The sequence below is a fragment of the Lissotriton helveticus genome, chromosome 7, assembly GCF_964261635.1.
Source record: "Lissotriton helveticus chromosome 7, aLisHel1.1, whole genome shotgun sequence".
Taxonomy (NCBI): Eukaryota; Metazoa; Chordata; class Amphibia; order Caudata; family Salamandridae; genus Lissotriton; species Lissotriton helveticus.
The window spans coordinates 1,933,593,980-1,933,607,681 of NC_136068.1; the positions used below are offsets into that span (position 1 = coordinate 1,933,593,980).

A 13,702-nucleotide genomic window follows, 5' to 3' on the forward strand; every position below is an offset into this window, starting at 1 on the left:
GATAGCGGGAATATTTCCATCGCTACGCCTGCCCTGCTAATAGGCGATAGCGACTTTGCTTGCAGTCGCTAACAGATTGGGTACGCCCACTTTGCATGTCATTAGCGATAAATATCGCTGACATGCAAAGCAGGCCCCAAATCGCTCGCTATCGCCTAAAAGCTGTCGCTAACATCAGTTAGCGACAGCTTGCTAATAGAGCGATAGAATTATTGCCGCTTAGCGGCCGAAAACGGATAATTGCATATCGCATCCCTTGGTAATATGTCCCCTACTCTCCCTTTCATTTAGAGGGAGAGGACCTCTCGTCCACAGCACATTTTTCACTCATATTACATACCTGATCATGCATTTTCAGTTTTCAGCCTTCTCTGCATGCTTTGCCCAGTACATAACATTTTTACCCCAAACCATGAAGTGTTTCCCACATTCTATGTAAGTAAACAGAGTTCATTTCTTTACCAGTTCAGTGGCGGGTCTTGGTCCTTCTTCTCCAGGGCTCCTCCTCATCGTTTGCGCATCTGCAAAATGAAAACATCTCTTAGGGAGCGGAGAGTCCAGGTGATCTCCCGCAGGAGAAACTCTGCACCTGTCCGATTTGGAACCATTCGGAACCTTCTGCTCCAAACATTCTGGACGACTTGGAATTATTTCAAGACATGAACATACATTCCAGATACAAAGTTTCTCTCCCCTTACAAATAAAAGCACACTAGATTAATGAGACAGATCAAAATGAGCATATCTGCAAATGTAGTCAGCACAGATCGGGAGGGACTTTCACTGTTAGGAGTCCTCACCTGTGATGCCTCTTTTCTCCCTCCTGCAGTGTTTTCGCATGTGCTGGTCTGGGGCAGCTTCTTTTTAGGGGAACCAGGGAAATCACTGTTCTGATTTATTTAGGTGGGGCATCAATTTTTTCTTCTACTTATATACATTTTGTCACCTAAGAGCCATTCGCAGAACATTTTATGGTGTTGTTTCCTTACTGGCTTGCAATGAATGTCACAGAGAGGTGGCAGCACTTGGGTACCATTGCACTACTAACTGGCAGCAAAAATCTAGTCGCAATTTGTCACCAGTATTTTTGTGACCAGCGAGGAATTTAACAAACCAAGCTTTGTACTGACAGGTTAGTTCACTAACTTCTGATTTCACGTGGGTTACAATCCAACCTCCTCAGTAATATTAATTAGGTAGGTCACAAACTGTGTTGGGTCAGCAAACCACCAGGTCTGTGACCGTCTTTTTTTATAAAGTAACCTTTTTTTCTTTTAGATGCAACCTGTTTTCCTTGAAGTAAATGTTGCTGTGTTTAAAAGAAATGTTTTCTTTTTGTGCCAAGTTATTTTGTGAGTTAGCAGTGGTTGCAAAGACCACTGCCTACTCCCCCAAAAACATTTTTTGTTTTACACTCACAAATGAGATGGGGTCCTAGGGGATCCCTTCCGCTGTGTCAATGTATTACTATCCCAAATCGGGAGTCTAATTCTAATTTTTCAATGTTTTGCAACAGAATGTAAGTTTCAGAACATTGACATATCTATTTTGAATGGACACCTAAAGACACTTCCTTTCAAATAGTGATTTGGATTAGAATCACAAAAACAGTTTAAGAGTTGGTAAAACCTGTGGTTTATTTTTACATACGCGGCAAATCAGATCTCCTTCGGGAAGCCCAACTCAAGTAGTTTCAATGTTCAGTACAGAACTAACATCCCTTCTCTCCTCAGATCCAACAGGCAACAATTATCACATGGTACTTCACTACGAGTTCAAAATACCAAGTGTTAAAAACTCTTATTATTTAACAAATCCCAAGCAGGTTATTGGGTAGAGTTACTGATTTTACGCTGAACTACTCTTCATAGGCATCCTATGATTTAAGATGCTGACAGCCCTAGTTATTAACCCAATCTCTACAACACGCTGTGCTATCTCACGCGACTGCCCATGTCTCTGCAGGACCCAACAGGGCAAAGCTGGTAACATGTCTGGATCTGCACAGGTGACATCCTACTGCCCACATGCAAGACCGACTCTACTTAAAGGGCGCTGATTGTCTTAGACATGCCGATGTTCATCATTACAAATTTCACAACTAGGAAGCCATGCAAAAACAAGGAAATATTTGCGGAATATTTATTTTTTTAAAACAAGTTAATGAAATTGCCTCATATTGCTTTGGAACAATGACAAAGAGCGCATGAGTTAACTAGCCAACAAATAATAATCCAATAGACACAAACATAAATGTAACCCTTTTAAAGTAGCAAACTCTCTTAGTGAAGCTGCATCCAAAATCTAGAATTTGATATCGCCCCCAACTGACTATAGCAAACAGTAGATACGTCCTTGGTAAGTGCACCAATACCATGCTGCCGATCAGCTACTATACTACCACGAACAACCGTGTGGTCTGTCCAGCTTTTTTTTTTGTGGTCTGTACAGCTTAACCGTATAGGGGTGGCCAGAAGTCAGTGGTCGACGGTTACCCTACATTGGCAAACACTGTGGAGGCACCTAAAGGCCCCTGTGGTGCAGAGCACCAGAGGGAGTCCTTTAGTATGTTTTAAACTCTGGCTTCCTGGGCAGTGAGAGTCTTTTTTCTGCAATGATGGTCAGCACGCCCTAAAGTGAAAGTAAAATGAGCCAACGGGCGTGATTTACTTTCACTGCTTCAGTGCTCAGGGGGCATATCTCAGCCCCTGCGCACTGGTTGGGGTTTGAAAGGTATTGTTTGAAAGGGAAGAAATCACCCTTTCCTATGATGTCTCTGCCCAAAGGATCCCTGCTTGGGGATCGTCAAGTAGGGATCCACCCACTAGCTCCAGGGAGTTTGGGGGAGCGACCCCTTGGGCAAGGGTGCTCACCGCGGCTGCAGGAGAGCCCTCCGTTCACATGCTGCCGCCCCCGCTGCACGGGTTCCCAAACTGGGGCTGTGAGCAGCTGGACGCAGGGATCCGGGGCACAGTTACAGCCCGGCTCGAGCCTCGGCAGCACCGCGACGCCTGTGGGCGAAATTCTGGGTATTACGAGGTCCAATCAGAACTTGGACTGAACAGCCCAGAGTTCAGTCAACAACCTGGACAACTGAAGGCTGTAAGCCACCCCCCTGCGCAAGGAGGCACCTCGGGTGGACAGCCATGAGCCACCGGCAAAGGGAGCGCCTAGGAGTCCGGGTTCCATCGGAGAGGGACGAGAGCATAGGAGGAGGAGGAGTTCGGGGCAGGGAGAGGTAAGGACGGCCCCTGCTTCCGGTCCCGGGTCCATGGAGGGTCCGGTCCGGATCGGCACCCCGCGGGATGTGCTTCTCGGGTGCGGAGAGCACCAGTGATGCCCTCTGTGTTGCTTACACACCCCAACCATCCATGTTATTTCCCTCCACCCAGGCCCTCCATGCCCAGAACCTGGATGCCTGGCCCTAAGATGGCGCCCTTCGCCACTAGGCAGTGCATAGAAAATGGGGAGCACAACAGGAGGCAAGAGACACGTTGCCCTACTAGAGCTGCCCAAGAGAAAATGGAGTACCAGCCTAGGAGTACTTGTATTGCCTTTACCGAACACCTGCTCCTTATGAGGGAAGCCTTTCACACTCTTCTGCTCAAGGACATTTACTCTGGGAACCCTCCCTTGACTGAGACCTAGCTATTCTGACTGATGCCCGGTGGAGCTACTCCAATAGCTATTGGAGAGAAGGGTTGTGGATTCCCTTCTCTGCAGTCTTCTGATGCCCTGTGGAGCTACCAGATAGCTAAAGAGGAGTTGGGTTTATGGACTCCCCCCCCGGAGGTCACCTACCCAGCCGGACCTTGGACAGATTTTCCCCTTGTCTCTACGTCTTATCTTCCTCCTACCCCTTTAACCTATCCCCTTACCCTTCCTTGCTCCATTCACCTTGTCCCCTATGTTCTTTAAATGCTTTTCTTGATACTTATGTACCTTTTAACTGATGTTAATTGCAACATTATTGTTCCTCATGTAAAGCACTCTGATTCCTTCGGGTCTTGCCTGCGCTATATAATAACTCATTAATTAAATATGTTCCCATTTAGTACTTTTTCTCTCTTTGTCTACTTCCCTAGCTCCTATCCCCTCTCCCCTGAATCTCTCCCCTTGCCTGCTACTCTGCCTAGCCCCCTGTCCTATGTGCCCTTTGACTAAGCACTCCTTCACCCCTTGTTGGGGAAAGATCCAATCGTTACCCGCTGAGAGAGTCCACTGCGCCAAGGGAGCCACTCACAGCTGAGGTATGGTATGGCACCCCTTGCCAAAGCACTCCTTCTCCCCTTTTTGGGGAAGGATCCAGTATGAAGGCCTTTCGAGTCACAAAGACCCCTCTGAGAGAGTCCACTGCGTAAAGGGAGCCTCTCGCAACATAGATAGTGAAGTGATACCACTTCCCCTGGGATCCCAGCTTACTGGACTTTGGACGTTGCTTTGACTCGTCTACCGGTTTGTGTCCCCGTCGCCCTTCCCCTCCTCTCTCCATACGGTGTCTCTCACCCTCCCCTCCTCTTTCCCTCCTTCATTATCTGTCTACTTTCCCTGCTCCTACCCCCTCCCCTGAATCTCTCCCCTTGCCTGCTTTTCCCCTCACGTATTTCTGTTTACTGTTTATCTCGACCTTACAAGTAACTATGTTGCCATGCTCTAATAACTGTGTAACCTTTGTAACGATTTAACCTGTAACTATGATCTGATTCTCATGTAAAGCGCTCTGATACCTCTGGGTCTGGCCAGCGCTATATAAAACCTTTAAAATAAAACAAATAAAAAATTTCCCCTCACTAACATGGCAGATCAGCCTTTCTGCAGCCCCCTGGGAGTGGATGGGGGAAATTATCCCTGATCTGACCCTCCCCCCCCCACACCCCAAGGGGTTGGAAAGGTGGCAGGGTGGAAGAGTAGAAAGCCCACTAGACATCAGGGTTGTTTAAAAAAAACAATTATATGGGATGGGGGCTGCCCATTATCATCCCATAATCTATAGCGGTTTTAATATTGTTAGATCTGTCAGCCGCTTTTGACACCGTGCCCCATGATAGACTCCTTCAGAGATTGAGTGACTGCGGAGTGGGGGGCACGGTGTTGAAATGGTTCTCCTCCTTTCTGGGGAACAGAAGGCAGGAAATTTGGAACCCGCCTTTTTTCTCCTGTATGCCTCCTTTGAAGGTTGGGGTACCACAAGGATCTATGCTAAGTCCTTTACTGTTTAATTTATACATGACCCCCCCTCGCTCCTCTGGCTGAAGAGGCGGGAGCCATAATTATATCTTACGCCGACGACACTCAGTTATTGTTCACCTGTTAAAAAGGAGAAGTTTTTGATGGTGAGAAAATCAATAACTGCCTGAGAAAAGTCTTTTCCTGGTTTAGTTTTAACCAGCTTCAGTGTAATTCGGCAAAGTCAGAAGTGATTCTCTTCGGGGCCTCTGACCCAGATGTATGGAGGCAGTGGTGGCTGTCTGATATGTCCCCCCCCATAGTCCTCTGTGGGGGTAGCTAGAAATCTTAGGGTACAAATGGATGATTCCTTGGACATGAAGAAGCAAGTTCAATCAGTGGCAGGAACCTGCTACGGAACTTTGAAAAAACTCCGTAAATTTCTACCTCTTCTTTCACTCTCCCACAGAAGGACGGTAGTCCAGGCTCTCATTACATCACGGCTGGACTACGCCAACGTCCTCTACCTGGGTCTTCCAGAATATCTATTAAGTAAACTCGAGGTGGTGCAGAATGCTGCAGCTAGAGCTATCCTTATGCTGGGCCCTCGTGCCCGCATTTCCTCGCATCTTAAGAACCTACATTGGCTCCCTATCTGCCGTAGAATTCAGTTTAAGGCTCTGACACTGGCTTTTAAAGCTCTGCACGGCTCCGGTGCTCATTACATCAGGAGAAGAGTGAGCTTCTACTCGCCTGGCAGAGTCTTAAGATCATCCCATCTGTGTATGATGAGTGTGCCTAAATTTGCACGCTCTCGCAAAGGTGGTCGCTCTTTTCAAGTAAAAGCTGCTCACTTGTGGCACAAACTTCTTGCCACAATGAGGGAACTACCTGATATCTGGCTTTTTAGGAAACAGCTTAAAACGTGGTTATTTCAGCAGTAACTCTCCCTCCCTTTAGGAGCTGTCTTTACTTGTTTCCAATAAATCGCTGTGCTCTGCTAGCGCCGGGACACTCTTTGCGAGTAGCTGCGCGCTTTATAAATACGTTACAACATAACATAACATATAGTCACAGTCATTGTACCCCCCCTTTAGGGGTGATTATCCCCAATCTGCCCCCTCCTCACCCCCCGGAAAGGCAGAAAGCCCACTAGACACCACAGAATGTTATTTTTTTTTTTAACCATACCCCCAACCCAGCAAGAGAGTCTTTCTGCGCCCACGAGCGGATGGGGCTAATTATCCTCAATATGCCTCCGGAGGGAAGCAGAAAGGCCACTAGAAGGCAGGGGAAAGTTTTTGTTTTTAAATATGATGGTGGGGCAGCCCACCCTGGGCATGGCTATGCCCCCACTTCAGCTAAATGTGGCAACGGTATTTCTGCCCCCTGGGGCAGATAGGGTAATTACTCCCGATCTGCGCCCCCCCCCTCCCCCGGGGGCAGAAAGCCCATTCTCTGGCAGCAATATATATTTTTAATAAAATAATGGTGTGGGTCTTTCCCATCCTAACATCGAGGCCCACCCTCACCCCATAAACCTCCAAACTCTTTCTGCTCCCCTGCGGATCAAAGCACTCCATCCCAACGACAAGCGAGAAGGCATTTGATTCTTTTAGGTGTTTGTTGTATCTCGATTCCAATGTATTTCTTGCTCTCTCTGTGGAACTTTGCTGTGATGTTATTCTACAGACAGTTAGGAGTCAAATGTTCACAGTTGACTGGGCTGAGCTGCCTGGCTTGCTGCTCCTGGTGGGGTCTTAAATCTGGTCTCCTTGTAATCTTGTACCATCTTGAAAAAACCTCTTTGAATCATCTGAACCTGTGTGCACTTGATCACAACAGTGTTGTTTTTACATATGGGCCAGGAGAGTCTGGCTATTTCCCAATACTGTTCAACTTACAATGCTAAATGGCTGCACTTTTTTGCTTTGGGTAGGCTTCTATCTGGAAGTACCTACCAGACAGACCCAGACAGTTCTGAAAACTAGACATCTGGGGTAGTCCAGCGTGATGTGCTTCGTATCCAGCGTGATGTGCTTCGTATGCATCATACACCACTGGGGGGAGATACCACCAAACCTCAAATGTTGACTAAAAACACATTTTCGTCACATTTCTGTGAGAAATACCTCTGAAACCTGCAGGGAGACATACATTTCCTACCACACAGCATTTGTATTTTGGAGTGTTTTACAAATAATGGGAATAGCTGTCTGTGGAATTGGATTTGGGACATTTAGCTTGACACCCTCTCTCTAGAAGGTGGTGATATCAGCTATCCTAGAAAGGGGAGGCAAGGAAAGCAAGTATTCTTTGACTGAGGACATGGAGGAAAAGAATGGTATGAAGAACATGAGCATTTATTAAACTGTCGCTCTCTACCTAAACATAAGCATGAGATTGCGAACCTAATAATCTCTTATCAACCACCTTCTTTATTACTGGTTGAAACCTGGTTAAATGCCCTATCAGCACCCGACATTCAGGACGCCGTACCTCAGGACTGCCCTATCTTGAGACTCAATCAGCCCAATCAAATGGGTGGGGGTCTCACAGTGATTTTTAAACGATACTTGCGCTGCAATGTTACTGAGTTAAAGATCACCAGCTGTGAGGCAGCTTTCTTTACCCTATCTCTCAAAAATAGCTGTACACTAACAGATTTCCTTATTTATCGTCCTCCTATCCCTGCCCTTACATTTGCTAATGCGCTAATGGACATGATACCATCCTATGCCATTCGATAACCTAATTATCTAATTATAGGGGACCTTAACATTAATTTTGGAAAGGACAAATGCCATATAGCAGCCTGCTTGGCTGAAGACCCTGGGCTGTTCCAACTTAACCAGCTAGTGCAATCTTCCACCCATACTTACAGTCATATTCCTGATACAATCTTTACAAGCCACGCTGGATGATGCAGTTTCTCCATACCCATTGCATGATCAGACCATTATCTGGTCCCCTTTCAGATCTCTGGTACCTCCTCCTCCACTGTCCAAGCTCATGCGAGGAGAGTACGCATATGGTCTCTGATTACGTCATCTGCCTTTACTGCAGCTTTGAACCAGGAAATCCCAGAACTTAACGTCTGCCCCATGCTGCCAACCCTCAAGCAGCAGTATGGATTATCAATGCTCTGAAATCTCTAGCACCCATGAAATTGATTACTAGTACTCGCTCCAAACATTGTACAAAATGGTTTGAGGAGGAACGCTCAGCCATGGAACGCCTTTGGCGTAGGAACTATAATGTAGCGGATAAAAATACCTACCTCAATATGCTGAAAGAATACCATAAACAACTGAGAAACAAGTGAGCCCAATTCTATGCCCAGAAGATTGAGCGGTCAGGAAACTCCTCTAGGGAGCTTTTTCAGATAGTCACTGACTTCTTTGGAAACGAATCTCTGTTGCAAGCTCTCCCTCGGCCAATTACCGTGATCAGATTGCACTCTATTTTCTAGAGAAAATAGACACTATCTATGCGTCTTTCCTTGAGTGTGCTAGGAATTTCCAGTTCCCTATACCTGGGCAACTGCCATCCACTCCAGCTGGAGGCTTCCTTAGTCTAAAAACTATCAGTGACTAAGTCTCACCTTTTACTCTCTAAAGTGAAATCTGGATCTTCACTCGATCTAGCCTCCCCCGCTGTACTTGAACGGGGTGTGGAGCCCATTGCTCCCCTGCTCTGTAATCTCCTAAATTTGCCCTTTTCCACTGGATGTGTTCCATTGGATTAGAAATATGCCATTGTAGTTCCCCTCTTAAAGAAACCTTCATTTGATCACTCCAAACCTGAGAAGCTGAGACCTATATCTCTGCTACCTTTCTTTGCTATGATTGCTGAAAAATATGTCACCCAGCAGTTGATACATTTTGTGGAAGAGAAGGAATTGCTACATGAGTTCCAGTCTGGTTTCAGACCACTCTTCAGCACAGAATCTGCCCTTTTATTTGTTTCTGAGTCACTGCGCCTCGCTGCTGATGAGGACAAGACAGCTGCCTTAGTCATGCTTGACCTAAGCGCAGCCCTTGACACGGTCCCATGGTCTGTTATTAGAACAGCTATGGAGGCTCTGGTAGGGGGCTATGTACTGGGCTGGATTGCAGACTTTATTCAAGGTTGGACGTTTCAGGTTCTTCAGCTGTCCTATGCTCTAAGATACAACCTCTGCAGCATGAAGTGCCACCAGGCTCTACCCGGAGTCCAAATTAATTTTATTTGTTTATGAGCCCCCTTTAAGAAATAATTGAGTGCCATGGTGTCAAAACTGTGTCCTACGCTGATGACACCCAATTGATCATAACCATGGTGCCGGACAACAGAAAAGCCACAGACTATTTCAGAGCATGCCTGGAGGATTTGGTCAAATGGATGGACTCCAGCTGCCTTAGACTTAATTCAGGCAAAACCAAAATCTTGGTGGTAGGAGAATACTCTTCTTTATGGTCCACTGCCTGGCGGCTGAACAAACTAGGCTCTATGTCCAGTCAAAGGTGAAAAACCTTGGCATCTGGTTTGATTTCACCCTATCTTTTGATGACCAGATTTCACCCCTTGTTGGAACCTGCTTCAGAACACTAAAGAAGATTCGTAAAATCTTAGGGCTCCTTCCTGATTCTTCTAAACAAACTGCAATACTCTTGGTATCACGTACTGATTACTGTAACGTGCTCTATATAGAGGCCTCTAAAGCCAGATTGAAATTGTTCCAGCGGGGGCCAAATGCTGCGGCACGTCTGCTTTCGAACATTCCTAGACGCTCGGCTATTGGCACAGATCTTGATAAACTTCATTGGCTTCTTATTGGGGAGAGAACTTCTTTCAAAGCTTTATGCTATGTTCATAGAATCCTCAATCAGAAAGGCAGGCCTCGGGAAATCATAAAATCGTTACTAGACCTGCAGGTCCTGTGACTTAAATGATCTACTCGACCTAGTTGGAATACTCTTGACCCATAAACTGGTCTCACATTATGTGATACTGGACAAATATTTTAATTCACTGAGCGCCATTTTCTTCATTATCACATACGAGAGCATCTTCAAATATGTGAGTTCAGCATGTCTGCTGTACAAAAAAAACTCTTGTTTGATTTCATAGACCAAACCTTTGCTCCACATATAATACAAATCTGGCCACATATAGGAGATACATGACCCCTAACTTGCCTCTTAGTTCATTAACAGCACTGTCATCAGGGCGGGGCAGGAATGTTTCTCAAATCAGGTTTAAAAACTATCACTTTTAATAAATACATAACTAGGGCTCCCGGTTTTATGGTATCTATTTTTTTGCCATTTCCGTCTGTATTTATCCATATTTATTTTTTGGGCATTTTTTCTGTATTTATCCACATTTATTTTTGCCACAAGCAAAAGACGAAGCTACAGCTAGTATTTTTCCACATTTATTTAAATTGACAATGCACACCTGCGCCCGGTTGTTATTGGTCAACACAATACATTCATTTGAAAACTTTGCCATTGTAGTACAAGCACATGTGGGCAGGGAAAGAAGAAATAGAGTCAGGTGAGCCCCCAAATAAAGAGAAAAAGTTATGAGGGCGAGGCCGTAGCTGTGTTAAGGCAGGTGGAGGACAGAATCATCATGGCTCTCGAGTCGGTCTGACCTCTATCCCACGCCCTCCCCCCAAGTTTGTTAACCTCATGCTAAGTAGGCCATCCTAAACCCATCTCTAAAACCCAAATACAACATCTGGGCTTCTTGTTCATCTCTTCAGTGTGACAAGCAGTAAAGCACAGTATAGAGAACAGTAGGCGAGAGTGCCGGGTGGCAAACACAAATTGAGACAGAGGACTCCACCAGTAGCCTGTGGTGAGAGAGTAGGTACTGTTGATCAGGGGCGCAACTAGGTCTAAATTTCGGGGGGGGCTAACATGGCAAATGAAGGGGCGGGGCTAATGTTAATCAATGGGGCGTGGCTAAAATGGCAGATAATCAGGATCGATTAATGCTCAGGTCAAGCGGAGAAAACGTGGTGAATTCTGCATTTGAAACTGGACAGCAATTAGAGCACACATTTTTGTTAATTTGATGCATTTATATGCTATTGTGTTATGAAAAAGGAACAGAGTGTACTGAATTAAAAGGCCAATTTAATATATTTTACTACAAAGCACTTTAGGAACACAATATAACCAATTTTCACAATGCCATTTCAAAGCGACGGCCCTTTTTCGCCAGTTCGTCAACAATTGCCTCTATAGGAGGACAATGTGCTCGTGAAATGTTTATCATTGCAAGTCCAGAGAGTCGTTCTTACCCCATTGTTGAACGAAGATAGGTTTTCATTCTGCCAAGACAACTGAAGCACCTTTCTGGGGATGCGGTTATCACTGGCAAAGTGGCAAATTATTTTAGCAGGCAGTATATGTTGGGATAGAAGTCAATGTGAGCATGAGTTAAGGTGTCATTTTAAAATATAACAACCCCCAATTACCCACCAGGACGCTTGGCAGACAGCGCGGTAAGCAGATATTAATATCCCCTGTTTGGGTGACCGGGACTCCCGCGCCAACCCCCGCAAAGGACACCAGGCAGAGAGGTTGCGGCGGTCAAACAAGGGGGACCCGAGGGGGCACCGAAGTGTACATTTGCCTCACCTCCCCAATAGACTTTTAATGGCTGCGCCTGTCACGGAAGCCGACTCGATCTTCATCACCCCACAGCATTCTTCAATTTCCTCGAGGCACAGCATTGGGGCTTTGTGGGAAGTATAGTTCCACTACACAGGACTACACAGTTTGATTGCATCACATCGTGGGGGCGGAGCATGGCAACTGTTAACAACAGCGTGACAGGCTGACCATTCGCAGCACAAGGAGCAGCTGGAGAGGGGCGCTGAGGAAGGCAGAAAGTGCCGAAATGCATTCGCCCGAGACCTGTGTGCAGTAAAGTGCTCCTTTGAATCTCCCTTCTGGGTCACGTCTCTTTTCTTTTGGAGGAGGGGTTGTTTCATATATATATATATATGTATATATATCTATACACACACACAAACATCTATCTATACACCCACATATGAATATACTAGCAGCCCGTCCCGACCTTGTCCGGGAGCAATCAGGCTTCAGGGCCACCCCCCCAACATTGTCCATGGGTCCCCCGGAGTAGTAGCCCATCCCGACCTTGGCTTCAGGGCCCCCGGCCACCCGATATTGTCCGTGGGTCCCCTGGAGCCTTACCTCATCCGCCGCACCTCCCCGCGCTCCTGAGTTCACCGGTCCGCCGCTCCTCGCCACTCCTCCCCGCCTGTCCGCAGCTCCCCACCGCTCCTGCCTGCCTATCCGCCGCTCCTCCCTGCGCTCATGTCCGCCACTCCTCCTCGCGCTCCTGGACGCCGCTCCTCCCCGCGCTCCTGATGTCAGCACGCACGTCACGGCCGGCGCTACTTCCATGGGACTACTTATTTTTCTCGTAAATTCTTTAAATAACTTTTTTTTAAAATTTATATAGCCTATGTCCATCTGCACACCTTGACAATTACAACGATGTATCGGGTGTGTGGATTGGCGCTGTGGTTCCCGAGTTTACCTGCCTCAAAGGTTCAAAGTTCTTCCTTTATAATAGTAGTATAGATATAGGTTTATATTTACCTGTAAATGGCTTATTTTTTTAGTAAAGTATATATATATATATATATATATATATATATATATATATATATATATATATTACATCAAAAGAGTCGCCTGCTGAGGAGAGAGCCACACGACAGGTAAGTCTTCGCCATTAATTTTATTGCAGGGTACAGCGGGGAATCTTGCCATGCATCGCACAATTATAGTCCACTAGAAGCGACTCTTTTGATGTAATTTGTTGCGGCTCAGCCTGGGCCGCGGAGAGAGCCCTGTTGCTGTTCTCGGCATCCTGCAGCGACGCCAACCGACGCCGCTGCAAATGGGGACAGGTGCCGAATGTTGGAGGATAGAACGTATGAGCGGGGACTCGAACAGTGACATTGCAACCCCTAAAATTAACCCAAAACCCATACCCACACTGAACCCTAAAATTACCCCCGACACCCTAAAACCCATTACCACCCTGAACTCTAAAATTGCCCCCCTGGCACCACAAAACCCATCCCCACCCTGAACCCTAAAATTACCCCTGGCACCCCAAAACCCATACCCACCCTGAACCCTAAAATTAACCCTGGCACCCCAAAACCCATACCGATCCCTAAGATAACCCACCCTGGAACCCCAAAACACATACACTGATCCCCAAAATTACACCCTTGCCCCCCAAAATCCATTACCACCCTGAACCCCCAAATTACACTCCTGGCACCCCAAAACCCATACCCACCCGAACCCTAAAATTACCTCCTCACACCCCAAAACCCATTACCACCCTTAATCCTGAAATCATCCCCCTAGAACCCCAAACCCCATACCCACGCTGATCCTTAAAATTACACCCTTGCCCCCCAAAATCCATTACCACCCCGAACCCCCAAATTACACCCCTGGCACCCCAAAACCCATACCCACCCGAACCC

The 13,702-nt window shown here is 46.5% G+C and overlaps 1 protein-coding gene across 1 annotated transcript in view; it reads right to left on the bottom strand.

Annotated features, from left to right (window-relative positions):
- The window catches only part of LOC144770933 (uncharacterized), a 34,548-nt gene that overhangs the window by 13,290 nt on the left and 7,556 nt on the right, over positions 1-13,702 (bottom strand). Inside the window, exon 3 of the mRNA XM_078655765.1 lies at positions 463-521. Coding sequence (XP_078511891.1) covers positions 463-521 — 59 coding nt within the window. The remainder of the gene's footprint in view (positions 1-462; positions 522-13,702) is intronic.